This window comes from Rhipicephalus sanguineus, chromosome 2 (genome assembly GCF_013339695.2).
Source record: "Rhipicephalus sanguineus isolate Rsan-2018 chromosome 2, BIME_Rsan_1.4, whole genome shotgun sequence".
Classification (NCBI taxonomy): domain Eukaryota; kingdom Metazoa; phylum Arthropoda; class Arachnida; order Ixodida; family Ixodidae; genus Rhipicephalus; species Rhipicephalus sanguineus.
Window position 1 is genome coordinate 207,785,761 of NC_051177.1, and position 26,692 is coordinate 207,812,452.

Below are 26,692 nucleotides of genomic sequence, written 5' to 3' on the forward strand. Positions count from 1 at the left end.
GCTTGTGTGTCGTCTTCTTGTTCCCGTCTTTGTGCGCTTAACGGTTCATAAAATACTTCTCTGTCTTTCGCATCCAGGCACAAGCACTCGACTCGGCATTTACCTCCGCGTGGTCTCAGGCGGGACGCGCAGAAGTCGACGAGGAAGGCATGCACGCCGAAAGTGTTCACGTGCAGCACGCGCCCGTTGAGCCTGTAGAGAGCACGTCGTGGTGCGCCTTCTTGACGAGCACGTGGTCTTCGCTCAGGATCGGTGCTCGAACTCGAGCGCCTCTTCCGCCACGGCCAGGTGAGCGCCACCTGCTGCACCACCGACCACAGCTGCAATGGGCTCTCCAGCTGAAAAACCAGAACCTCTGTAGAGACTATGCATTTACTTCTTTAAAGAACGATGCGCCAGTTTTAATGCGCAGGCATCCTGGCGAGCTACTTTCTTAAGGAACCGTGCATCCGTGTAAGGTAACGCGTTATTGTTAATCGTGGAACGCGCGGAGTCATAACGCAGTGATGGCAGTGATTTCTTACGTTTTGCAGCAGATTACGAGGCCAACAAATGCTAGTTGGAGCAGCTATTGGTGTTTTACTAGAAGATGGCAAAATATGCCATACAACTCCTGTAGTGCAAAGCATCTCCGAAGCGTCTCATTAATGTTAATGTCTATTATCAAGGATATTTTACAGGCACATACAAAGTAAATGGCATGAAATCCGATACGCAGTTATTTATCCGACAGAGTGTAGTTTACCAGCCTAAATGGTTCTTGTTCCCAAACACAACCAATAAAATATGCCGTTCCTCAAGGCTCCATCCGTTATTCTTTATTCTTTATATGAATGAGATTGTGAACACACTGTGAACTTCTGACATAATTCTCTGCAGACTATACAAGTACTTTTTTTTACAGGTAAACATTTACTCCAACTTAAAAGGTAGCTACAGATGGCTAACTGAACTATCAAACTGGTTACATTTAAGCCAACTTCAACTAAATGTAAAAAAACTAAGCTATTATTTTCAAAAGCCGTAATAAACCTGACCACTATAATGCCTGTAATTAGATTTAACAACTCCGCTATCGAACGGATTCCTACTTATAAATTTCTAGGTGTTATTTTTGAAGAGAACATGAGCTGGACACCTCACGTAAACAAGCTTCACGCAAGTATGTGCAGGTCAATTTCAATATTGCACTATATTAGAACCTTGGCGCCTAAATGGTTGAAACAGTTATATTATGTCCTTGGTCATTCTCATTTACACTCCTGTCTACTAATATGGGGAACCACTCGTAAGACAAATTTTGATATGTTAATAATTTTACAAAAAAAGAGCAGTGCGTTGCATAGAAAACCTTAAACTAAATGGCCACTCAGCGCCATCCTTTTCAAAGCTAACATATTCAAAGTAGATCAGTTATTCTAACTAAGGCTTGCTACGCATACACATAGACAAATTTTGCATGACCCACACACCCTGTCCTCATCTTCGTTAACTAATAATTCACAATATCACCTAAGGCATAATCGACTTAGGACACCCATGTTCAGAACTAAATATGGTACTCAGACGCTCGCCTAGTTGATACCACATTTCCCTAATTATAATCCAGAAATCGCCAATATGATTCAGGACTGCAGTTCGGCATACAGCCTCAGAAAAGGATTAAAGATTACCTTTTGCTTAGAAAGATTACTTTTTGCTTAGCTCTTAACACTCCTTTACGTTACGCAGCTTTCCTTGCGGACTTTATCGCTTAGTATTTTATTTTAAAAAATTTTCCCCATTTCTTGTATACTGTTTTCGTAACACTGATTAGCATTATTGCTTGTACAAATATTTCCTTGTTACGTATTACTATGGTATGCATAAAACGTTACCATCTTACTTTTGTATATTTAGTTGCCTGTAGGCTGTTGCATACATTTAGACCTTTTTTTGTTTCTGTATTGTTGAACTATGTTCACGCGGTTTTCCACCCCCGAGCGATGTATGGGTAGGGGGACTTTGTCAGGCAGTTTCATCTGCCTTTAGCCCCTTCATCCCAGACACTGACTCTAATAAAATTAAAATTCATTCAATATTCAAATTGCAAGAAATGAACAGTTAAAGAGAGGGTTATTGAATGTGCCGTGAAATGAGCTACATATCTGAGATACAAATACTTGTGGCACAAATGAGATCAAACCAGTAAAGTTGAACAGCACATAATAGAAGTAACCATAGTCACATATTACTTGCGAAAGCAGCAGTCGATAATTGGTATGAGATCAAGGCAAGCACGGTAATTTTCACATTTCACCAAAATAGCCTGCATGTCAAGTTAAAAAACAAAAAGCTGTTTAGCTGTTTTGCTTGATATGCCAGCTCTTGTTGCATAAATGAGATTAGAGCCGATAAATCTACATACTAGGATTTGATTACACAGATTTTTTACTGTTTCTTTCAGACTTGCGAAATGGTCACACGGTTAAAGTTTCTCGTCTTCATTTTCACAGTGCTGTTTCAAGGCAGGTTCGGAGCAGTTGCTATGAAATGTCATGTTAGCATGTCATAATGTCACAGTTCGCATGTTACAGTATCACAAGCACATGTAGCTCTCTTTTCGAGCAGTCTGGAGAGGCACTTCCACCACTGGTAACGGTGACGGTTCACTAGGAGTACGGGGAGTCATAACGTGTTACGGTTCACATAGGAATACGTAAAGTCATAATGCGTTACGGTTCACATAGGAATTAATACGGGGTGCCATAACGCGCTACGATTCATATGAGGTGTTTTAGATACGAAGCAGCTTTTGCGCTGGGCTTTGTCCGTAGTTCCATTGGCGACCGTCCGCTTTCTGAAACCTACCATAGCTATCTGTAACATACTGAGCGCGCGCTCGCGCCAAGGAGAAGTCTTCTTCGTCTTGTTCTTCGACCGCCTTGATGATACTGCAGAGCACTTTAGGGGCCAGCGCTGCCGTAAGCTGTCCTAGCTTGGCGTAACGCAGACAAAACCACGTGTGAGCACGTTCGGGCCTGTGTAAGGGGCTGGGTTAGACGCCGCGGCCTCTCCCCCTTACATTCTTTCGGCAATCACGTGATGGCATCGGGGAATGAGATTCTGCAGACGCGCATGAACCCGCGTGGCGTGCTCCAACAAGAGTTCGGGATGAGTAACAGCAACAGCAGCAACAGTGAATTCATGGTGGGCTCCACATGCAAGGACGAGTTAACATCGGGCAAGGTGCCCGTGATGAACTGAACTTTAAGTCGACCCATGCGCTCCTTCGCATCCCCACATGGTTCCCTTTAGCGGGAGATGGTGAATTTTTTTTTTTCTTCTAACGAGAGTGCCGACGTTACGTCAGACCATGAGCTACCGTTTACACGTCCGTGTACTCGGCGTGCCTGGCAAACACACGACATGCGCGCAACTACTAAGTTTATACCAAGTCGACCAACCACCCCTAACACTTGTCTCACAGTGAACAATCCGGCACAGACTGCTACTGCCTGACTGCTTCGCATGAACTTTATTCCCACAATGCGTGGGATCTTCCAGATTTCTTGTTCCTGGCATGTGTTGAAGGCCCCCGAAAAATATTTCAGCTCTTCCTCTTCATTTTAGCTTCTTAGCTTGTTTTATGCCGCGCCTATTGTGATCACTTCTTCTTCAAGGCATAGATCGGTGCCCAATACCTTCATTTCCGCTGCCCGCCATTCCCAATGTAGTTTTCCAATGTAGTGTCTTGGAGCGAAAGAAGGACATGATACCGTAGCGCCAGACGCGCAAGAAACACCAAGAGGCAGAAAGAAGAAGGAAAGTCTCGACGAAAGGTCGTTGACCGACAACAAGGACCCTATGCACGACTGATGGGATATGCTACGGGGCAGACTCTATAAAGAGGGGGAAAAACCTCACTGTGCAGTTATAATTACTGAACGCTGCATACGCTTTTCTGCGGTTGCCCATGCACACTGAGAACGAATCAAATGTACATCCTTACCGTATCGCTACTAAGCGGCCAGCCAGCGAAGGTCATGTGCAGAACCACGTAAGGTAGAGAGAGGTCGTGCCCGTCTGCGCCACAGTAAAATAATAAAAACAAGTGTGTTTTCACGTGCATTTGGCTGATCTCGGAATATAACTCACCTTCGAAGTTCACAGCTTCGCAAAAATATTGATTCGTCATCTTCGAGGAAATTACCTGGCATCTATAGCCATGGTAAACTTTGTTGCCGCAACTTTATACGGGCCTGCGCTTTCGTTAACACTGTGAAGTTACACGTATATGGGTGATGACTAATTAGAAATGGTTGAGCAGGAATGTCGCTGAAGCCACGTTTCGACAAGTGGACTTGTCTTCGTCAGGGCAGCAACACGTTGTTTCAATCGACTTTCCCTGTTCAACGATTTTCTCATCACTTCTTTCCTCCATCTTCCTCTGAAGTTCTGTCTTTTTTGGGCGTGTGTGCAGCGCTCTGAAACCTCTTATAAACGTTAGGAACTTGCAGGACAGCATCGCTTATTTGCTCAATTAAAACACTTAAGCGTCTTCAGAAATCTACACTAAGACACACTTTCTTTAGCGCGCACCCAATGATCCCCGAGTATGCACGGCGTTAAGCGGACAGACGCCTGAATCATGCACACTTTTTCGGGTCAGGTTTAACTCGAATTCGGATCAGTACGGGCAGCGCCGACCCTTAATAAGTGCACTGCACCGCAGGTGTTAAATGCGCTGCACTAGTCGTGCAACAGTACTAGAGAAATAGTACGATACGAATCAGAGTCACGGGTCGGATGTTAGAATGCACATTCCGTGATAGCAGCGTACGTTTGGTCAGTATTAGCCGATGCTTGCTCTCTCTTTTTTTTTTCGCTAAGGCGTATTCTTCGACTAAACCTTCCTTCATTCTTCGATGACTATAGTCACATACCTGCCTAGTTCTGCCTATGGATAGCACGGAAAAACTTTGTGATTCACTCGTGGTATTCCCACACACGCACGTTGGTTCTTAATTTGCAAAACGTACACCGTATGTGAAATACCACGTGATATATGCACTTATTACAATGAGACGTACCGTCGGTGACAAAACCGGAACTCTTTCGCTCCCGGAAGCTGCGGCAGGCGCTGGTCAACAGTTCCGGATACTTGCCCCACACGCAGTATGCCCTGGTGCACGTAGAAATGTCACGTGACTACACAAAAAGCAACAATTGCTGCTGTCAGAAGTATAAGGATCAATGCAACGGAACCGCAGAGTCGGTGCAACAAAGCGGCTCACAACCAGGCATATCATACCACGCAGCCCTGTACATATTAACACACGATTTGGTCACCCCGAGAGAAAACTGTTCACGAATGTTCGTTTCAGCTTGGGCTCCTCGAGACATAGATGATCATGAGCCACGAGTTCTACTCGCCTTGTAGTGGCTATCCAACTTATAATCATAGATATACTTAAATTTTAGTAAAGTTTCGGTACTCTAAGCCTGTTCTCAATCGCCCACGTCAACTGAAAAGCTTGCACATTTGATACAGTTGTAAGTCTGAAAGACTTTCAATCACCTGCTTATCTTACGGTAACAATGACATTAAATTAATATGTGATCAGGACGTCATCATACAGACGTATGCAGATGACATATTGTGCTCCTTTAAAGTGAGGTGTCGGCGATACTGGAGCATCGCAGACTGCTTTAAATCAATGCAAAGATGGTCTGAGAGCGGCCAAATTATCACATTTGGTTTGTCTAAGTTGTCATAGCTAGTTCGCGCGTAGCCCGTACAAGAGAAGGAAACAACTGCAAACGTGACCTAACTAGATATTATTTAGCGGGTATGTTGTCTGCCTTTGCACTCGCATTGGGAGTGATGGTTCTGCACAGCAACGACTAATTCGTTTAAGCAGAATGGCACTGAACAGTCGCCACTTGCATAAGTTGCTTTGCCTTGCGACTTGAATCAAGCGTTGTTATCCCCCATGTTCGAATAGAGACAAATATACGAAAATTTTGAATAGTGACTTCTCGAATCGTAAACACATCGAACGGCAAAGACTATACGATATATACCCGAAATTTCGAATATTTTAAATGCGCCTATACTGAGTTTATCTTCTTCAGGAGCGAAGCAAGCTGATGCACGCGTCAACTTATGAATAATTTATTACAAAAAGGCGCTGAATTCTTAGTTGCAATAAAGTTAAGGAGTTAAGGTGGCGCTATGAAACTATTGTGATGAACCATGATGTTTACAGAGTATCTACATATGTATTAATTGTGCAGTCGGCCATATTGCGCCCTCGCGTCTAAATAATTTAATCACCGGCTCGAAGCACACGCACAAGTTCTTTTAATATATATCGCCTTTGGCCGCGTTTCAAATATCCTATCTGTCAACACGCATGCAAATTAACCATTAAAGATACGCAGCACACTGCAAGTTAAATTAATACAAATCAAGTATGATTGCAGTAACCTCCACCCAAGGACCAGTTTATGCTGCTTTTCTTTGACGTCACTCAAAACCACATCGCGTACACAAATGTATACACAGCACGTGACAACGTGAACGGAAGGCTTGAGTGAAAAACTCAGAAGTTACAAATATTACAGGACATACGAGCACGCAAAGAAGCTGAGAAATAAAACTGGATAGTGCTGCAGTTACTAATTCGAGCATGAATTGTATGGGTGCTTAAAGCCCTCTGTTATATTTTTGGGATGAGAAAACAAGTCAGTAAGGTATAGAGAGAGGGGAAGCAAGTAACACGATCCAATTACGATCGTAATGCATTGCATAGTGTTTTTAAAAGGCCCCTGAACATCCTCAGAAAATACAAAGAACGAGCGCGTTGATCTCCCCTGGCGTTATCCGTCTTTCGTCACAATTCGTGACGCCAGCAGCCTATTCACGTGACGTCATAGAAAAATAAGCTCTCAATTGCTCTGTGTACGAGGAATATCAGTTGTGGATCGATAAATGTTTGCGATAAATGTTTACCCCCCCCCCTAGTGGGGAACCCTGACAACGCCTATGTCAACAAGTATCTCGGTATGCAAACCAACGTGTACCGAGAGCTGTTGGCCAGCGGCACCGAGGAATACCAGAAGCTGCTTCGAGTGCGTAAGAGCAGTTTCTTCATTTCTTCAGAAGCTGTCGTGTGGGACGCCACCGCTAGTTTTCTTTCATCTCGCGTCCGCGTATACCGCGAGAGTCATGTCCCACAGCTTTGGGAACTGCTCCACGAGATGCAAAAGGGAGAAAAAAAAGTTCAAAACAGGTTCATTTCGGCTGTGTAAGCTTTCAAGCCTGAATACCGTCGTAGCCGCATACGCTTCTGCATCGTTCATTTCAATGATGTCGACCTCACAAGTGCAGTAGTTTGTGCCCTTGCGAACATTCACTATATCCATATTGAGATGGTGGCTAGTATCACCTCCAACCAATCTGCTTTGCCGGCAGCCATTTCATGCTTACATTCACTCTCGACTATAAGAGAGAGACGTTTTTCTATTTATTCTAACTTCATTAGGCTTCAGTTACCACGCTGGTTAACGTTGTTATAATATACGCACACTGTAAATGGTTTTTGAACAGCCGCCACTTGGCTGGCTCTGCAGGGCAACGCCTGTGCTTGGACGACACTTGTAAGAACGCTATCTGCTTTTGAAAAACCTCCTATTGAGAATGCTGTGTTCACAAAGAAAGGCGGCCAAGCATCTGGTGCTTTGAATTTTCACTTTTCACTGCGCACATCGTTGTAACATCGAACGCGGTCACCCGCCCACACGTCCTGCATTTTAAGCGCGAGCCTGCTGATGAGAGGTTTCGCTCAGACCGCCGGTGCCAGTACCGTTCGTTTGTGTCACAGAGATATGTTCACAATCACTGCGCCACTGTGTAACGAGAATACTCACGTCCGCAAACGGGAGAGCCCCGCGGTGCTGGTCTGCAGATTGGCAACGATGCTTTGCAGAGCTCTGCGGAGGAACACAAAACGCGCAGCATTGATTGTAGAGTCATTAACACAAAATAACCAGGCGTGTAACAACTCGATCGCCCATAAAATTCGGTGTTAATCGGATAATTTTAGTTTGTCGCATTTTTTAATTTGTCACTTTTTAATTATTTCATTTAGATTGTTATGTCAAATGGGAGAATTGAAGTCCTTCATGCGAAGATCAATTTGCAGCTTTGAGATTTCGAAAAAGCGGCCGCTAGTAAGTAATGAAATTCAGTCATGAAATTCAGCCAAATTCAGTGGTCTTCGCCGTTGAATTTGGTTGACTTTCATTACGCCACAATAATTACTAGGGCCGCTTTTTCTATATCTCAAAGCTGCGATGGGTTCTTCGCATGAAGAACTTCAATTCTCCGATTTCACATAACCACCTAAATGAACTAATTAAAAGTTTACTAATTTAACTTTCTTAATTACTGTCCCAGATGATGTCTTTAGCCATCTTAAGATGCCTGCCGCTATAGAAGAAGCAAATGTGACGACATCGAAGAAATATCGCATTTCCCTAATTTTTTTAGGTTTTTCGACACGCTTCTTGAAACACCCCGTATATACAGGGATCAGCAAACGGCTCATAGCTTCGTGTACGCTCCGTTCACATCACAAAGTTCCCGTTCATTCCATACAGCACGATATGGCTTCGCTCGCTGCAGCGGCAGCGTTTCCTTGCGCCAGATCGCATGCAAAAGGTGTGAGCTGCTAAGCTTGCTTCGTATAGCATTACCATTTGTTGCTATCGCATTTACTACTTCGCCCTTACATCGAAAGTGACTTTTTTCCTGAACGCTGCTGTCGTTAATTTCGCAGTCATCGGTTGATTACTAAAGACAAAGTAGAGGCTGATATCTCGTTTTTGAGTTTCTCGCCAAAACCTGGGCACGCGAATCTCAGTGTGACGTCACAAATTTCAAAGTCTTTCCTATTTTGACCCCGTTGTCTCAACGAAACTTCCAGATTCTTGTCACGTTAAGTATCTCGATCCACTAGAACATAACGCCATTGATTCTTAGTGACAGATAATTACGCAGGTACTACAGCAGACGCTGTCAAATTGGTGACGCCACGTATAGAGTTGTTGCGGGAACTTGAAAGCGGCGTCGCCACATGTATTTTATTGCTGCGTGTTTTCTCGCTTACCGAGCGTCTTCTCGCCCTAAGACTAGCGCCGCAAGTGCTTCTTCTCGAATATTTTGTAGATTAACATTACAGCCGCTCTTCGTTCTTTCCCCCGCTGCGCCATGGCTGGGCGGGATAGAACCGAGTACGTCCACTATGCACCCATCCTGAACCTCGATAAAGCGCCAAATAAGTTATCGTCGAAATAATCTTCCTATTACATGGTTGAAGTTGTCGAAGTTTCATATGGAGGGTAAAACTTCGAGAACTTCAACCATGTAAGAGGAAGATTATTCTACTGTTTCACCGCAAGATAACTTGCTTGTCCTTGGAGGAGCTGCCTTAGATGATAGTCACTGCAAAACCCTAGCCTTAGGTCCTAAATACTGTTTTAAGCCGAACCTGAAACCAATCGACGTTTTAAGTTTGCCGCGTACAATCACTAGACTTGTTCCTGAAGAAGAGCGTTCCCACTGCATTTCAGACTGCGTTGCTAGCATCAAGGGTTCTAATATGCTTCTCAAGTGTTCTGATCCTATCCGGCCTTTGGTTAATTACTGTGTCGAGAAGAAACTCAGGCCAGTAATTTCAGATAAGGAAGGGTATTTTGTAATTATGCCGGACAGTTTGTTCTCAGAAAAAGCATTAACAGCCGTAGAAAAGAATTTTAGGACGGTAAAACTTAAGCCATCGGTAGTTAGGCAACGTGCTGTCGACCTTTTGTTAAGACATAATCTTGAGAGAATAGCTTGTAATGTCAAGAAGGCTAAATCACTTACTTTAGAATTGTTTTTTTCAGCCAAAACACATAAAACGAGATCCCATTTCGAGCAATCGTTTCAGAGCAAGGCACCTGGCAAGTCGCTGTATCTAGTTATTTGCAGAACTGCTTAACCCCTTTGAGTTTTTCAGACCCTTTTCGTATGCGTAATTCTCAGGCGCTAGTTCAGTTCCTCTCAGAGGAGAACCCCGGCTGTTGTAAAGCTTTTAGTATGGATATTGAAGACCTGTATTATTCTTTGCCGCATGAGGACTTGTTAAATTGTGTTAATGAATGTATTAAAGAACAAGCGCACCAGACGGTTTTCACCGGTAAATGTGGTATTTCTACCGGGGCATTTCGAGAAATCCTTTCCATGTATTTAAAGTCGACGCTTGTAGGTTGGAAGGAAGGCGTTTATGTGCAGAAATCAGGGATATGTATTGGTTCTAAGGTTGCTCCGGTTCTTAGTGATTTATACCTTAGCAAGATTGACAATCGTTTGGAAGGCGCCTTAGGTAATTCGGTTATTAAGGTTTTTCGTTATGCGGACGATTACTTGATCTTCTGTAGTGGTTAGGACTTTGAAAAGGTGGTAACTTCCGTGAGCAACAAATTTGAATTAAATGGAGGTGGGCTGAGCTTTACTAAGGAGGTGCCTCAGAATAATGGAATACAATTTCTAGACATTTCCTTAACGTTCCAGATGAACCACGTGTGCTGGCAGTATTCTCCTAGATCTTCGAAACCGCTGTTAAAAAAACATCGTCGAAGGGTATTTTCAAGAAATGTCACTCAATATCCTAGATAATAGGCGAAATACGATACTTGCTCGCTGCCTTCGCAATTACTTTTTCTGTGGCGGCAGACGTCTTAAAGGGGCCCGGCAACAATTTTTCAGCATTGTCAGAAAACGTTGCCGATCGTTAGTAGAGGCTCCTGAGAACGCGAGCCAAACGTGATCGCGCAGCACGCGGCCTGCAATTTACAATTCTTAAATTCAGCTAAAAATTGCTCCGTCTTCTCTCAACAATGATGCCATATACCCAAATTACTGCGTCATCTACCTAAGGTCCACGACCGTTAGCTGATTATAGCATCGTGAGCTGCATAGTTACCGTGGCCGCCGCGGGATGTCGCCATGTGCCCGCGCGTGCTCGCGGTCACACTTAAAGTAAGCCGCGCATTCAAGAAAAAATGAAAAGTGCTCAGCGTCACGAAGCGTGCGGACGAAGGGACGCATCTTTTTGCCCTCTCGTCATACCCCTCCCTGCGTAGCTTTCAGATCGCTCGCTTGTACGAGAGGAGCGAGAAAGCGCTTAAAGCGTGTGGCAAATCCCTGTAACTCCGCTCGTACTTGACGGATTCTAAACATTTCTGCGGCAGTCTATTCGTGAGGCGATAAGCTCTTTTAGTGAAGCCATTATACGATTACTTGGAAAAGTGTTGCAGGGGCCCTTTTAAGATGACCAGAGACATCAATTACGGCAGCAATTAAGAAAATTAAATTAACGTCTTAAGTAGTGGAGACAGGAGGTGGCGTCAAATAAAAGAATTGAGCTCTTCCTGCGAAGAGACCCTTGCCGCTTTGAGATTTCCAAAAAGCGGCCGCTCGAAATTTTTCGCAGAGTAATGAGATCTGACCAGTTCGCCTGCGAAACCGAAACGCGTAAGAACGCAACTGTCATATTCTTCTCAGACGTCCAGAGTAAGGAAGTGTCGTTGTATCAACCATCGATCGACTTCGCTTTGTGGGTGTGAGGGCTGCGCTTGCGATTATACAAGCATGGCGCAAATACCTTAATGAATCCAGAACTAACAACACTGCAATCGTTATCATGACCAGTGCCGTCATTCTGGTCGCCTGCAAGTTGCGGTCATCGGCACATCGGGTTTGGTTTCCCTGGTGAACTTTGTCAAATTTCATTACTCCGCTAGAATTACCAGGCGCTTCGTTTTCGACATCTGAAAGCGGCGATGTGCTCTTTGCTAAATGGATTTCAGTTCTCCCATACGAACCCACCGCCTGTCTGCATTAATTAAAAAGGTAATTATATTAATTTCTTCAATTACTGCCGAAACTGATGTATTTAGTCATCTTGAGAACTCTTCCCCTACAAAAAAAGTAATTACGAAGGCAGCGAATAAATATTCCATTTTCTTTATTTTTGAGGACTTCCAAACGCATTTCTTGAAACACCCGGTATATCGTGCGCCTGCAGTTGTACAATAGCGTCATCAGAATAAGCTTTAGCGCTGTCGTTAATTGCACTGCCTCCGGGAGCAACCTGTTCTACACTAACCACACCAACACCTATGCGTGTACGGATATAACAGCAGTAATGTCATCATCGGCCACCAGGTCGCCGTACATCTTTGACTGCGCAATCTCCGACCCTGGCTCAGTAGTAATCGGCAAAGAAACTCCACGATAGGGCAAAGTTATATAAACAAAGACAGCTTCGGGCAATTGATGTTTGAATACTCCGCGCCAAGAGCCTGCGCAGGCCATGAGACACAGAACGACCGGCTGAAGTGCTAACCGAACGCCTCGTACAGTCGTTCTCTGTGTTCCGTGCCTCGTTGCGCAGTGACCTCGAGCGAAGCACGCGCGGCAGTGTGAAGTGGTACAAAAACCCACGTGACGTTCTCCTAGCTAGAAGCGTGCAGGGGGGTAATGATGACGTCTAGTTATGACGTCATCATGACGCCGCAGATCATCAAATTTGTGACGTCATTTGATGACATTCTCGCTTGGGTCAAAGGTCGGCCAATCTCGGAGGTGTATGCAACACCACGTGAGGGGAGGGTGAGAAACAATGCATTCCCACAACGCCACACTGTGGCTCGTGGTATCTTGCAAGAAGTCTGGTCCCCGATTGTATAACTTAAATGAATCACCAAGCGTGCAGCAGAGTTATGCCTTCGAAGTGTTATAGACGGTGCAACATAGCGTCTAACTTTCTCTTTCCGCCGTTCCGCGCAAGTTTTCGCACTGTGAATTAGTACCATGCTAATTAGCCGGTTTACAACGTTCTCACAAATAAAGACTGAAGGGCACTTGCCTTCCCACTCTGAGTTCGGCCAACACCAGGTCCCGGTGGCGCACCACGTACTCGAAGCGAAGCACCTTGATCACCGAGCGACGCCAGTTGCCCAACACGCAGAACAGCTCAGAGTCCGGGCTCTCGCTCAGCTTGATGCACGCGCGGGCACCGCTGATTGTACAGGGGATAATTAGACACGCAGCGATTGCACCTCGTTCATTGATCGATGTTATGCAAATTATACGAAACGTTTCACAGCCAAGACAAAGCTGTACATTACTGAAACGTTTTACTTTTTTAAACAAAGCAAAGGGCCATATTGTTGCCTTAAGAAAAACTACTTTACACATTTTGCATAAGAGAGCACATGCCCAAGCTTTTGTGAGATATCTATATAAAAGCTATAAAGCGCTTTATAAAAGTGCACGATAGCGCAGCAGCTCTGAGCGGGACAAAAATATACACGAACTACAAAGTTCTTTCAACATAGATGCCACGTCTTTGTCCACACTGGCACATTAAATCGCGCAGCTACGCTCCGATTGATATCTAACATTTCTTATTTCATTTTAGATTCTTGAAGCATCTCTTTCCTCGATAACCCACTGATTCCACGAGAAGTTCACGCACGACTATCCACAACTTATCGTGCTCACAAACGTGAACATCTAATGTTCCCCCGTGGGAAGCGTCTGAGATGCGTTATTTTTCGTGTTCAGTAACGATTATTCATGTTTGATCACATCGACCATACGAGTGTTCCCTGATGAACTTGTCATCTGTAGAAAAATTCGCTCCTCTTCCGACTCTCTGGCACTTCACCAAGATCATGATGTGATTGGAGTTGTTCTCAGCAGATGGCTGCATGTGCGAATATCTATTTTTGTATTTCTTTTTTGTTCGAAGCGAAGTAAACGAATTGTAATTAGCATCGAATAATTTCGAGGGGAATTCAATGTACAGCAGGATTTTAATAGTAGTAGGGTACAAGTTATAAGCGGCAAATTGCGTTTCATTTTTAACTGTGCGATACTTAGACCGCATAACACGACCTTAAATGTAAAACGAAAAATCACAGCATATCCACGGAGTGAATGATGATGAGTGGGCGAAGCTGCGGAGGTTCATCGGTAAACCGTGAATCTTCCGTGAATTCTGCCCAGTACATCATCACCGACGTGAGATCGGGCGCGTTTATACTAAAGGTTCGATGAGTTATGACGACTTGCAGCTCACTTTAATTTTACATGTACGCTGTGAATTTTCATTGTTTAGAAAACCATTGCTTTAGAAAACATCTGGCGTCTTTCGTTAAGCAGCTGGCGTCTTTTCGTTTTGCTTTAGAAACATCTGGCGTTCTTTCGTTTTGCTTTTACAAAACATCTGGCGTCTTTCGTTGGTTTATTTCATCAATCAACGGCGTTTTGAACAAAATTTTTATTGTTTAATCACGCACAGGAGAAATCTCACCAGGCACTACCTTGGAGGTAAACAATGGCTGCTGATGGGAATGAGAGACAGAAGAAGTCGGCTTTTAGCTAACACTTACACTTCTACTTCTACTAAAGTTTCCTACTGGAACATGCCAATGGCTGCTAATGGGGAATGAGAGACAGAAGAATTCGGCTTTTAGTTAACGCGCACGCTGCGAATTTTGTATTGTTCAACAACGCACAGGAAAAATCTCCCACCGGCACCACCTTGGAGGTCAAGATCTGGTACTAGCGTTACGACTGGTTACGCACTACGACTACGACAACTACGAGGGACGAACGGGTGCCGCCTTAAGGAGCTTCGCCGCTAAAAGTAAGCGGGGCGCAGGTAATATACACGCTTAAATATAAAGGGGCTTCGCTTCAGCGTGTATTTCCTTGATAAGGCGGTTTCACGGCATTGGGGGCGCACACTGCAGTGAAAGCACCTTTACAGGTGGGTTAAATGCAGTAAGATACGTTTATTCGTTCGTTTCGAACACTCGGGAATTTATTTCACAAATATTTTTCTTGTCGAAGCGAATTAGAATAATGTAATATTCGTTTGAATATGTAAAAGAGCTTCAAAATGCCCAGAGGCCTACCCTGAACAGTTATGATTTTAAGATAATGACATTCGGCCAGCCTGACACAGAAGAATGAATGAATGAATGAATGAATGAATGAATGAATGAATGAATGAATGAATGAATGAAAAGTGCGTTCACTTACTCAATATTTCGTTAACTCACGTCAGCTGCGATAATTATTTGGGTATCCATCCAACCCACAACCTATCATGGTCGACACCACGCAGAGATAGCCGCCAAACCACCACGTGTTCTGGGCTATAAAAAGCGCAGCCTCCAGGGAGCATCGTTCAGTTATTCGCATACATATTAACCTTGATTTGCTCTCAACCAGAACAGTACACCCGCCGTGTTAGCTGAGCAGGCAAGTTGTCGCACCCTACTGAGCTCCCACTAAGCTCGCCCGCGCCCACTAAGCTCGAGAGCGCGGGCTCGATTCCCAGCCACGGCGGCCACATTTCGATATCGGCGAAATGCAAGGATCCCCGTGCGCTTACTTTTATGCTGAAGTTAGTGAACTTAAAGGTGGTTAGAATTAATTCTGAGTCCCTCCTGGTCACTACGGCGTGCCTCGTATTTTTACCGTGGTTTGGAACGTAAAATCCCAGAATCACATTACAACTACAGCACGCATGCGCCGTGTGACCACCTTCAGGGGTTACCTAATCGCTCCAACGAAGCTCTTCAAAAAATGTATCATGCATTTTACCTCTTGGCCGTAAGCGACATTAGAGAGTAATAGCTAAGCGCCTAAGCGGGCCAGCGGGCCCAGCGCACGAGCGGAGATGCCAACTGCGCATGCGCGGCACGCTGGAGCCATCAGCGTTTTTACGGAGCGGACCGCTCAGCCGCTGGTATCCTCTGCTCAGCGGAGCGTGGCCGGCGGACCAGCGTTTTCGCGAGACAAGAGGGCTACCCCCAACACAAGCGGCAGCGGCATGTTGTCGGCGATACCCGCCAACATAGCGCTCGCTCTGCTCCAGGCGAAAAAGTCCCGGCGCTGATTTTCAACATAAGAAGACCTCTGAAGACGAGGGCATTTGGAGATGACCTAAAGTGGATTCAAATCATCGAAAGCTCGTGTTGATCTTTTATTTCGAAATTCGAGACAAGAAGACACAAAAACTTGAGAAAGTATAGGTGCTACTTTGACATCTTTTTCGTACAGATTACATTTGATCGCGTGTTCACAGACGTGCAGAGAACTGCATACATTTCGCGTTTTTCGCAAGCGCGTCTTGTCGAGACGCGGTCAGCTTGGCTGCAAAACGACGGCGAAACCTAGTGGACGCACCTTCACGCTACGCTCAACTGACTCCACAGCGGAACGCGAGGTGCGTTCTACGTTCAACGAGCGGGGCGACGCTAGGCCGCTTAGCTATTACTCTTCCTTTCTTTTCGCGCTCCGCTGATCGCTCCGCTCTTCCGCTGGGACCGCTGGTCCGCTGAGCCGCTTAGCTATTACTCACTATTTTATAGCGTGTCCGACACAAAGTGACACCTTGTGTCACCTCGTGTGACACAAGGTGACACAAGACACATCCCAATTCTTTGTCTGTCGCATAGGACAGTTCACGGTTAGAATCTGTTTAGACTGTGATCTCAACCCGGCACATATAGCATTTCACGCCACCTACATTATCAGGGCCGTTATCGATACATCTGCGGTCGAACACGAGGTATTCACTTTTCAGCACTGACTGGCGCCATCAAGCTGTGAAATAGCTTACTAAAAAACACAATTATAGATCTGAGATTTCGAAGCATCGCTGTCATGCAATTTTTTAACAGTCATTATGCAGTAATATATCATAAAAAAGTTGTATTAGGTATTTGCGTTGTTCTCCCAAACAAACACATTATTAAACGAATAAAAATATCTTTTTCCTTCGCATAAATTTTGTCTAGTAACCTGTTTTTCTCCTTAATATACGTCGCATTATTCTCAGACGCTCAATGGGATTTTGGCTGTTACAGGAATTATGTGCGACATTTGTTACGTTGTGCAAACTCTCCCAACACTATGACAGTGACAGCGTAATTTCGTCGCTAGTGATTTTCTTAACCGCTCACCGTTATTTTTAGTTTGTCATCATTAACATCATCAGCTTATTTTTTGTGCGTTGCAGAATGAAGGCCTCTCCCAATGATCTCCAATGTACCCGACCTTGAGCGCGCTGATTCCACTTTGTGCCTGCGGAGTGTTACTTTTCGAAGGGGTTTTATTGACGTCAGGTAGCAGGCGGAAAACCGGCACAGCGATGACATTCTCACACCAACAGCTTGCGATAGGCGCTCGCGCATCGTGCTCAGATCGTGTCCCACTGCTCCACTTGCTTTTCTTCTTGTTCGCTACAATGTGATCAGTCCACATAAATCTATGCCACCCTCGGCTGCGTTTCCCGTCCCCCGGTATGCATTCCGTTAAAATATTCTCCGAATACTTTCAGTTTTCGTTTCCTCCAAGAACACTCACGTTACAGAAATCACGTCTAACGCGACGTGCATCAAAATAAATAAAAGCGGCAAAGAATGTCACATTTACTACCAACGCTATCTCCCACTTCATGTAGCAGGTAGGAACTATAGAATCGCTGGAAATAAATCTTCTGCCGACTGCGCGCGAAGTTTCCATACCCTGAAGAGTCCAGCAGCAAAACTTCCCGTTAAAGGGAGGCTGAAGAGGTTTTAGAATTCGATAGAACTTCGTGGTTAGCAAGAACCGACATTATTGTCGAGGATGTCGTAATTTTTTCCGCAGTTGTTGCAGCAGGAGCTTCAGAATACGCGAAAGAAAAGAAAAGTGTCTTGCTCCGCCCACGCGAGCGCGTCGAAAGTGTGGGCATGGAAACCTACGTCATCCTCGGTTCCTTTGGCGAAGCCATGCTGCACTCCGACGGAATGTTCCGGCCGCTCACTCATTCGAACGGCACTAGCGTTGTTTATGTGACGAAGGCTCAAGTAAGCATAGCGAAGCTGAATGTTCTGACGCTGGATAAATGTATCTGGAATAACGACAAACAGTCGAGCGCTACGTGAACAAGCGTCTCTCGTAACTTCAACCGTGGCCTCCGTGACTAACTCGTGACGCGCCGTCGCGTAGCTAATCGAGGAGGCCACGCTTCAGCAGCGCTGCTGTTGCAGATAACGCGGCGTACCGAGGATGACGCCGCCGCATTCGCTCAGCATCTCAAGAAGCCCTGCGACCACAGCATGTTTTTTTTTTTCCCAAAAAGTGGTATTTGCGTTCACTTTCGAGAACGCCCACATCACTTTTCGAATTCAGCAGGGTCCAAACTGTCGTGACACGCTCCAAAGTCTTTTTTTTAAGCGCTTCAGCTACTCTTTAAGCAGAAACCTCACGGAAGACGTCAACGTAACAGAGACGCGTCGCTGTCGAGTCTGGTTCTGGCAGTGCAAGAACCGTGAAACGGCACGGCATACGTTGCTGCCTCCCCCCCCCCCCCTTCGTGACACGGGTTAACCAGTGACACTGGCAAAATAGCGATGCTCACTCCACGCCAGGATAACCTTGCCCTATAGTAATACTCGCTGTTGGACTAGTTGGTGCATGTTTAGTATCAGTAGTGAACTTGGCGCCAACAACACGATGAAGAGAAAGGAACACAAAGACAGGAAGGGCGCCCGTTCTGTGTGTGTGTTTTCTTGTGTTCATACGTGGTCGTGTTTTTGGCGCCAAGTTTACTACAAAGACTACTTTACGGATGGGTTTCGGTGTCGCCATGTTGGACTGTAGCCTCGCCGTTTTATATTTATCAAGTAAACAAACAGTGATACGGTGGACGCATACGCATCAAAACGGTTGGGGTTGGTGCATTCGCCGTTTCCAGACCTTATCCATTCACGTCGCGATACACAAAAATAAGAAAACATTCGTTTAACAGCCCAAGACGGCGGCGCCCATGTGTCCTATGTAAAATCGTGTACAGAACAATTCCCTTTCATTCAAATTTTACAGCGCTGGAGGCGAAAATGCCTGAGCCTCGAGTACTTAGATTTAGCTACACGTTAAAGAACCCCAAGTGGTCGAAATTTCCGGAGCCTCCACTTCGGGGTCTCTCATAATCACATCGTGGTTTTGGGACGTTAAATCCCAACAGTTAATATTATAAATTTTACAGCAGTGGTACGATGTCAAGCGTGACGTTTTTGTTCAACCGTAAGTTTTGCTGCTACGCTTTTTAAGATACACCAAACACGCTTCGCGGGCTTCTTTCTCGCTTATTCAACAGCGCTGCTTGCGCTAAGCGTCCGTGGCTTATCCTTAATCTTCACGTATTAACCAGAAACGCTTAACGGTGTTACAGTAATAAGATTCATGGTGACATAAGTCCTTTTTTTTCCTAACGACGCCACGCTCTACAAAGAGGCATCAGCGTTTTTCCCGCGCTCTTACATTTCCTTGAGCACGAGGTCGAAGGTGACAGACGTCCCGTGCCTGCACTCCTGGAGCAGCTCCCCGAAGACCCACTTGGAGGCCGGCGCCAGGTGGGGAAGGCCGAAGGGCCCCGGGCGCGACTCGGGTCCTAGTCTCCTCGAAGGAGGCCACGAATGCGACGAGCAGCCGCTCAGCCTGCGAGCACATTTCGCTCTTCGTGGGAGAGGAGCGATCACAGTGCGCAAGCTGGCGTAGTCGCGCCGGTGGGGCGGGCCGGCGACCATGAGATGGCGTCAAGTGTGTCTCTGAAGACGTCACTCGTCGCTATGGGATAGCGATTCCTTAAAAGGGTTAATAATCTATCCATGCGGTTTACGGGTAAAACAACGACATGATTATGAGAGCACCTGTAGTGCAGAACTCCAGAAATTTCGAACGCGTCGGTGTTCATGTCATTGAAAATTACAGAGAACAAATGCCTATGCGCAGCTCGCTTGCACGAAAAGCGACGCAACGGCCGGATCGAACCGTACTTTCGAGTCAGTAGCCGGTCGCCGGCGGGTTGCCAGATCAAAAGGACAAAAATAGCAAGAAATTGAAAAAAAATCTTGCCAAAAAACTTCACACCATCTCCGCTAAAGGGGACCATGAGGCGATGCGAAGCAGTGTTCTTGAGTTGTTCTTGAGGGAAAAGGAAAAGGCGCATTTCTGTCTGCGTCTGCGACACGGCTAAGCGCCCTGGTAGGGGTGGGGGTAAGGAGGGAATAAAAGAATAGTAGGAAATAGAGAGAAAATAGTTAGAGAGCCATCATATACAACGCAAGAAAGAGGACAGGAAAGATGTGGAAAACGGTCCAGGGAGTTCAGGACGGGTCCGCGAAACACAGCTAGAGGCACGGTGCACAACATCGGCGAAGCGGCGAAGGCCCCGGACGATGAGTCGGCGCAACGGCATAGCGGCGAGGAGTCCGCCGGGGCACGGTCAGCGGAGTACGAGGTTAATCCAGGACATGCGGTAGGCACGTCCGTCTTGCTTGAAATCCAGCAGTGTTTCGGCATGTAGAGCCCGCGTTTCAGAGGTGGGTGTGGTCGGGGAAAAGGGAGAGGGGAAGTGGAGAGGGGAGGCGAGATGGGAAGGGGAGGGGAGAGGGAGAGGATATGAGGGGAGAGTGGGAGTGGAAGAGGGAGATGAGTGGAGGAAAGGGGAGAGGAAGGAGGAAAGGGAGATGAGAGGAGGAAAGGGGAGGAGGAGGAGAGTGTGATGGGAGAGAGAAGTGGAGAGGGGGTGGAAAGAGAGTGAGTGGAGGGTAAAGGGAAGGGGGAAATGGAATGGGAGGGTGATTGGGACGAGGGGGAAGTGGAGAGGGGGTGGAGAGAGGGAGTGGAGAGGGGAAGTGGAAGGTATGCGCATGCGCAGTAAGGGTGGTCACGCCGCACACCACCACCACCACACCACCACCGGATTGAACTCCGCTATAAGATGCTTCACATCTAAAAAGTAGCCAACTTGAACCAAGGACAATAAAAGTGGCAGAAAGTAGCCACGCGCGGGTGTGAAAACAACTGCGACGTTTTTACTTAATAACTAAATGCAACAGCCTTTCGCTGGAAATGTAAATAAGTACAGCAGAACCCTTCAAAGTCATATTAGCTGAGATTAGAGCATAAATTGTTGACTTTAGCAACTTATCGTGCGTCATGACGAAGTTTCTTGCGCTGTTGCAGAAATGACACACTCATCTCGCGTATAGCGTGACTACAAGGAGTAGGAGTACCACCCTTGTGGAGGAAATAAAAAATGAGCACTGCACGAATGGCTGAAAATCACAGTTGCTGGATTTTAAGCATAAATTGTAGTCACTTTCGCAATCGTTGCTCGTGTGATGACGAAGTCCGCGCATTTATTATTTCCTAGTTGTAGTCCCGACCTAATTCTATGAAATCAGACGGATAGATCATCGGATATCTGATTTCCATTGTCGTTAACGCAGAGCTTCCCAGATGCAGACCGCTTTCGATTGTCCTGTTCACTTCCAAATCACAGTGGAAAGTCACGTTCAGAATAGGTGGTCTGCAAAATGAGGCCCCACGCAAGAGTTTTCGCCCTGTGTCTCAACCACATATCCAAATATATTTTCTTTTGTGTTATTCTAGTTCAAAATTCAAATTTCGGGAGCTGGAAACACGGACGCACTGTTCTGAAACTGCACACTCGAAACCAGCGGCAGCGACATCACAACATATTGATCATTCAGTTCAATCGAGGGAATAAGAAAGTAGCCAAAATATAGCCAAGCAGTCAAGACGTTTCCTCGCCGCCGCGGCCATTAAAAGATAGCCAAATTGGGGGAAAGTAGCAAGCCTTGCAACCCTGGATGTATGCTTCGAAGCTGAGGGTAAGAGTATTGGCGGACGCACGCAAATTCACGAAATGCGCAAGGGGGTCGTCATTGACAAATGCAAAGGTGTATTAGCCGTAAGGCTAACATTGCCGGGCGGGCTGCATGGTTCAAATAAGATGAAACCAGCAAACGAGACGCATAGGCAAGAAATGCGCAGGAGGACCGAGAATCAACCCGCGAGAAGTTCCTGCTATTCGCCTTATACTTGACTATGTTAGCAGTGGATATATAATTGATCGGGTTTAACGCCCAGGACCACGGCATGATTATGAGAGACGCCGTAGTGGGGGGCTCCGAACCTCGACCACCTGGGGTTCCTTAACGTGCACCTAAATCTAGGTACAGCCTCCAGCATTTTTAATAATATCGCGCGAGCGTCGACCGCACGCAGTATCAGCGCCTTACAACGGCGATAATCTGCGAGACTTGCAGGAGTACGCGCAGGCGCACGAAGCAGCGCAAGCGTCGTCTGCCAGACTCTTCCTTTCATGATGAAACACTCCCCTTTCTTCGTTAAAGGCGCCCGGAGTGCGCACAATCGCAGATAGAAACGTCACGAACGTTTTGCATTTTTTTTATTCCACGTTTGTGTTCAACCGCTTTTGTTTTCCGTTTTTTTTATCTAAGGAGACTAATGCAGAAAATTGTGGTCGTGCATCGTCTGAAAGGAACAGCGTGGCAGATGACGCTTGCGCTAGCGCTGTTTTGTCCGCCTGCGCGTACTGTTGCCAGGTCTCGCAGATTATCGCCGTTGTAAGGCGCTGATACTGCGTGCAGGTCGACGCTCCGCGCGATAATACTAAAAATGCTGGAGGCTGTACACGGGTGTCGAGCATTTTCGCCTCCATCGAAAATGCGGCCGCGTGGCCGGGATTCGATCCCACGACCTGCGGGTCAGCAGTCGAGCAGCAGTGGATGAAAATATTTAAACAATAACTTTTATACTATCCCTTTAAGAAGTGAGCAAAGTTCAAGCCCGGGCCGACCCGAGCCCGCACCTCAAACCCGGGCCCGGCTTAAGCCCGGAGCTTCAGGCCCGAACCCGGCCCGGGCCCGCCGTGAAAGTTACTTTACCCGGCCCGGCCCGGCTTCACCGGGCCGGGCCGGGCCGGGCCCGGGTTTTCGGGTAGGCCCGAGCCCGCGCAGTGCTCTAGTCTGCACAACTAGCATACACATACTGAAGAAATAATGCACATTGCATATACTTGTTTGTCTGGGTATACGTCTTGTGCAGACGGCCCTCTAGCACTGTTATGGCACTGTGTGCCAACGACGCCATAGGCGCCTCCCGTTCGCTCTCCTCTCCAACGCTGCCTCCCTTTCGCCCGCCTGACGACCGCGTTCCCCGCACGCCCTGTGAGAATAAACGGCCAGGCTAGAGGGAAGAGACGACGCGCGTAGTGTTCCACTTCGCGTTCCACGACGCGAGGTTGGTAGCATGTGTAGCATGCCAACGAACGCCAACGGAACGCGATCGTGCAAGCGCTCCGGCTTCGCATCGCCTCATGGTCCCCTTTAGCGGGAGATCGTGTAATTTTCTTGGGGAACATAAACGCAGAAATTTTGGTCTGTCTGTCTTCCTGTTGTCGGCACGTCACTCGATTCAGCCACCCGGCCAAAGTTGAGCCACTTGCTTACAGCCCACCCATCTTGAACAAAAAGTAAATATTACGCATATCTGAGGCACAGCATCATTAGGGAAGTATTAGGTGGTGCGTTCCTTTAATAGAAAATACATAGATACGCAATTTTAAAGACCCTAGTTTCTTAAGCTGCGCTGAAAATGCCACTGCGCTGAAACTTGTCTTCCTCCGTGGCTTTGCACAAGCTCATGTTGTTGTTTCGATTTCGGTTCAGTATTGCATTGTACGAATGACAGGGGGTGCCGCTCTGGCATTCCTGTTTTACGCAGTCGACGTGTATATAAGAGAGTTTGTGGAGAGTACTCGATGAGTGCGGACGTTTCTTCTCCTTCGGCGCATCGCGCCAAACCGCGTGTTCGGGCAGGCCGGCGTCCCCGCCGGAAGCGTTGGTCACCGCCGATCTTCGCCTGCCGCTGCGCCTGGACCACGGTGTTAGAAGTATTATAGGTGGACCGACGGCGCCTCCGGAAGCGGCGAACTTCTGTCCGCGGTTTGTGGCGTCTTGTTCACAGGGGCCCTAAGTGGCGCTACACTACTGGTGGCTCAAGAGCGGTATCAGGCGTGGTCGCTTCGGAGCCGCGACCGCCCCTCGAAATGAATAAAAAACTGTGCGTTCGCGCTATAACGAGCGCAAAAATAAATAAATAAATAATAGCTTCGAATAAATCGAAATTTGGACGATACAGCCGCTACCTGTTGAATATGTTGAATTTGCCACCGCGAAGGTTGGAGGTGGTAAATTCAAGACATGCTTTCCTCATTCGGACAATTAAAGATATGACAGTGACGTCACGCTGAAATATGACAAAAATTAGTTCTGTTTGTAGAAGTATAGTTTAGATAGTTAGAAAAAATACCGCATTAGGCGTAGTATTACAACAGAAAACGCATACTGTCTTTGCTGTCGGGAACATTCGAAGTAATTTGCGGTCGTTGATCGCGGATAAAAAAATGTGGTCACGAATACGACTTTTTAGCTGGTCGTGCATAAAATAGTGAATTTTAGCGAATGCCAGCAGCTAAGTTTGAGGCACCGACGAAGGATATGAAAAAGCATCCTGGTTTGGCACTGCGAGAAGGGGAGACATTATGAATGGTGGATATGTTTCCGATTCTTCTCTGTTGCCAACTGAGGAATATATTTCACTGTTTATGTCTCGCATAGTCACCCGAAGACAGCATCACTACTTCGTCCTTCAAGGAACACGTCGATCGCGGTGTGCGGAGTCTTTACGAGCGTAGCCAGTCAACCGCGATGGTACACCGGTTACGGTACTCGGCTGCTGACCGAAGTTCCCTAGTTCGATGCCAGCCGCGGCGGTCGCATTTTGATGGAGGCGGCATGCTAGAGACCCGTGTTCTCTACGATGTCAGTGCATGTTAAATAACACCACATTGCCGAAATTTGTGGGGCTCTGCTACGGCGTGCCTCATAATCATAACGTGGTTTCAGCACGTAAAACCCAGATATTCTCATTGTTAACAAGCGTAGCTTTCGCACGGAGAGAGAAAGACTGCACACGCACGTAGGTGTTAAAAAAACGGGCCAACTCACGGCGTGGATGAACTCAAGACGATGAACTCAAAAGGAACTCAATACTTCGTCGGCACGGCGTCATTAGCCAGAGCCGCCTTTCGTGATGTGCTCACAAGAACGTGCCCTTTGTACACTGCTTCCCACGTCTTCGTTATGTACCTCGGCTCGAAGTGCTTCTCGCACGCGTAATCAGTCGACTGCAGCACGCGGTCCTTGCGCGGAATCGCATGGCGCCAAACATTCAGGCGTTCCCCATCTCGGGGTGCAGAAAAATCGACTTTTCAGTGCAGGTCTTGTACACAGAGTTGCACCGCGGCACAAAACACTTTTTGCCCATTTCACGGCTTTCTCACTCGAATAGCATGACCTGCCATCGCACAAAAAGAATTAAACGAGGAAGCAATGTGGCGGCAACTGCTTCGTCACCGTGGCTTTGTCGGAAGAGAGGCCGGCGCGCGCCGCTGTGAGCCTCTTGACTGCTCCTGCCATCTGGCGGCATGACGGCGCGGAGGAACCGAAGTTCGACACAGCGAGCGCATGGCGCCGGTGCTGCGTCGTTCCACCTGTACTTCTAACACCGTGGCCTGGACTACCAGCGCGCAACATAGCACTCATGTTTCCCGACATATTGCCAGATGGCGTCCATATTTCACGCAGCGCCTCTTCTATCGTCTTCAGACGACATTTGCAGCGAAGCACGCAGATACGCGGCCAATTTTTTTAATTTCTCGCCTATGTTTGCTGGGGTACCCTCTACATGCAGGAGAATGGATCATTCTAAACATTCGATTAAGAAGTTTTAGTGCCGGGATCCTATGTGATTCAAGCCAAAAGCAACCAATTTACGATAATAATATTATGAATTGAAGTTATTCAGTTTAGCCAGTTCATTACACCACAAGCATTCAAAAGAAGAAGAGGAACGCTAGTGGGTCGTCATCACCATGCAGCGCGTGGCTTCGCAGCGCTGCTCGTGCTCCGGTCTCGTGCTTCGCTCTCACAGTCCGCACCGGCACTAGTCGGAACTCAAGCAAATAAACATCTTTTCATAATAATCACCTCCTTTTATTTCATCGCCTTCTCACAAGTTTCATTACGCCACATTTGATAATATTTACTGTCACTTTATTCGACATGTTCGTCTAAATTTTTTTTCTCAATTCCGCCCGGATCGCGCCACATATAGTGCACGTGTGCCATTGTTGAAGGGATAATTATCATCATCGTCTTTATTCTTCTGTCGAATGACACGTCAAGGCGTCGGAGCTACACTCGGCGAGCGACCCAAGGCGCACTACCGTCATCGGTGAAACACACGGGTGAGTCGAAATTTTCGGAGTGATTTGCATGAAGATAGAGCTTCCCACAAGCTAAAGTACGACTTGTCGGTAGTATAACATCATTGCCCAGCTATCATACGACACAGTTCGATCAAATGGGCCTACGGCATTCAGCCTTGTAGGTTCATTCAAGTGACTCCCATAGCGGTGTCAAGTCGATCCGTATCTTTCGGGGGCGGATTTTATGCCGTTTGTACGAAGAAGACACCAGCGACGTGAAGTAAGCGTTGAGAGCGGCCCGCCAGGGTGTTCTAGGGGTTATGGCGCTCGACTGCTGACCCGAAGGTCGCGGAATCGAATCCCGGCCGCGGCGGCTGCATTTTCGATGGAGGCAAAAATGTTTGAGGCCCGTGTACTTAGATTTAAGT

The 26,692-nt window shown here is 46.7% G+C and overlaps 2 protein-coding genes across 2 annotated transcripts in view; both read right to left on the minus strand.

Annotated features, from left to right (window-relative positions):
• The window catches only part of LOC119381459 (uncharacterized), a 48,705-nt gene extending 40,732 nt beyond the window's left edge, over positions 1-7,973 (minus strand). The window contains exons 1-2 of the mRNA XM_049413042.1: positions 7,915-7,973; positions 5,073-5,164 (exon numbers count right to left, since the gene is read on the minus strand). The gene's annotated coding sequence lies outside the window, so the exon portion shown is untranslated. The remainder of the gene's footprint in view (positions 1-5,072; positions 5,165-7,914) is intronic.
• A 4,958-nt stretch (positions 7,974-12,931) lies between these two features.
• LOC119382201 (uncharacterized) lies at positions 12,932-19,686 on the minus strand. Its single transcript, XM_037649916.2, has 2 exons — positions 19,421-19,686; positions 12,932-13,112 (listed from the first exon to the last, which is right to left on the minus strand). Exons 1-2 carry the CDS (start codon positions 19,684-19,686, stop codon positions 12,932-12,934), a joined length of 447 nt encoding a protein of 148 aa, XP_037505844.2.
• Positions 19,687-26,692: the final 7,006 nt, after the last annotated feature.

Coding starts and splice junctions, on each gene's coding strand:
- LOC119382201 (XM_037649916.2), bottom strand. CDS start 19,686: ATGGTCGCCGGCCCGCCCCACCGGCGCGACTACGCCAGCTTGCGCACT. Junction 13,113..19,420: donor GACCTCGTGCTCAAGGAAAT/GTAAGAGCGCGG, acceptor CTGTACAATCAG/CGGTGCCCGCGCGTGCATCA.